General features: G+C 49.8%; 1 protein-coding gene across 1 annotated transcript; it reads right to left on the bottom strand.

The window, feature by feature from the left end:
• Positions 1-247: 247 nt before the first annotated feature.
• On the bottom strand, positions 248-1,489 carry EMH_0063030 (uncharacterized protein; the record flags this gene model as incomplete). The annotated part of the gene is made up of 4 exons (XM_013498095.1): positions 248-375; positions 625-927; positions 1,118-1,283; positions 1,436-1,489. 4 exons carry the CDS (start codon positions 1,487-1,489, stop codon positions 248-250), a joined length of 651 nt encoding a protein of 216 aa, XP_013353549.1.
• Between the last annotated feature and the right edge of the window lie 130 nt (positions 1,490-1,619).

Below are 1,619 nucleotides of genomic sequence, written 5' to 3'. Positions count from 1 at the left end.
ACAGGTATTGATACAGAGCCGACGAAGAAGAAATAATCTAGGGTTTAGGGTTTAGGGTTTAGGGTTTAGTATTGTTGATGTGCAGACATTGCCAGGAGGAGGCAAAGGCCTCCAGCTGAGCTGCTTAATAAACCAACGCCACAGTCGCTCCCTCTCTACCCAGCTAGCCAACCAGCTAGCTAGCCACCCGTCGAATTAGTTAGTTAGCTAGCTAGTTAGCTAGCTAGTTAGCTAGCTAGCTAGCTAGCTAGCGGGGCATTGCATACGCTTGGGTCTCTGCTTCTTCCCGCAGTACTGAGGCCTTGAGGCGGCGGGCAGTCGGCTGGAGTCTGCCCCCCCCAAAGACACCCGGAGCAGAGGCGAAGGAGGAGAAGGCTGAAAATAGTAAAAGAAAGAAAATAAATAAAATAAATAAATAAAATAAATAAAAAACAATAACATCCATCCATATAATTCATACACTGAACTATAGAGACAGAAGCAGATTACACGCAAATAGGATATGAATCGAAGCAGAGAGACAGAAGAAGATACGTGTGGCTGCAGCTGTTGCTGCAGCAGCAGCTTGTGCAGCAGCAGCAGTTGCTGCTTCTACTGCTGGGTTAGCTGCTGCAGTATGATTACCTGGAGGTGCAGTGTCTGCGTATTGCTGCAGTTCTTCTCTCTTCATTTGTTGCTGCAGATCTTCGAACCAACTTTCTCTCGTCACCTCCAATGCTGCTGCTGCTGCTGCTACGCGGGGGCCCCCAAGAGCAGCCAACTGCCCCGTATAATACTGTTGCTGCTGCTGCTGCTGCTGCTGCTGTAGGCGTAGTGCCTGCTGCTGCTGCAGTAACTGCGGCGGCAGAGGAAACTGCTGCTGAGGCTGCTGCGGACGAGGCGGCAGCGGCGGGCGAGACGTCTGTTGGGGAGCGGGAGTGATGATATCTGCAAGAGAACCCGTCACAATGCAAACCCTAAACCCTAAACCCTAAACCCTAGTAGAGATACTATAGACATTGCTGGTATTTGAAGCAAAGTTACAGCATTGCTTCCCTGCAAGGGTTTGTGCAACGCCTGCTTGTTTATTCTTACAAACGTGAGGGTTTAGGGTTTAGGGTTTAGGGTTTGAAAGTACCGTAGAGAGGTCTGACGATGCCTGGAGCCTTGATGAGTTCGTAGGTGTTTGTCTCCGGCTTTCCGTATCCCATTCTGCTGCTGCTGCTGCTCTGCTGCTGCTGCTGTGGCATGCAGATTGCAGGCGAGCAGAAGGCAGCTCCAGCAGGCTTGTTGATGCCTCCTTCCTAAACCCCAGCAACAAAACCATAAACCCTAAACCCTAAACCCTCTGTATACGCTTAAACCCTCGAACATACGTTTGCTGCAGCCCCAGCTGCCTGAAACAATAGCCTTTTTCTAATTAAGGGTTTAGGGTTTAGGGTTTAGGGTTTCTTACCCGGTTGGGTGTTGAGGGTTCTCGTTCTATATCTGAGGGGAAGATAGCCTGCATGTTTTCTGTTTGGTTTTTCGCTCCTTCTGCTTTTTTTGTTTTCACTTTAACAACAGACACAGATTCCCGCGTCCTAGACACCCGAGCCACTGACGCGAGCTGTAGCAAACACCAGCAGCAGCAGCAACAG

This window comes from Eimeria mitis, genomic scaffold, assembly GCF_000499745.2.
Source record: "Eimeria mitis Houghton genomic scaffold, Emh_scaff3179, whole genome shotgun sequence".
Classification (NCBI taxonomy): Eukaryota; Apicomplexa; class Conoidasida; order Eucoccidiorida; family Eimeriidae; genus Eimeria; species Eimeria mitis.
This window is presented reverse-complemented; position numbering and strand designations above follow the sequence as displayed.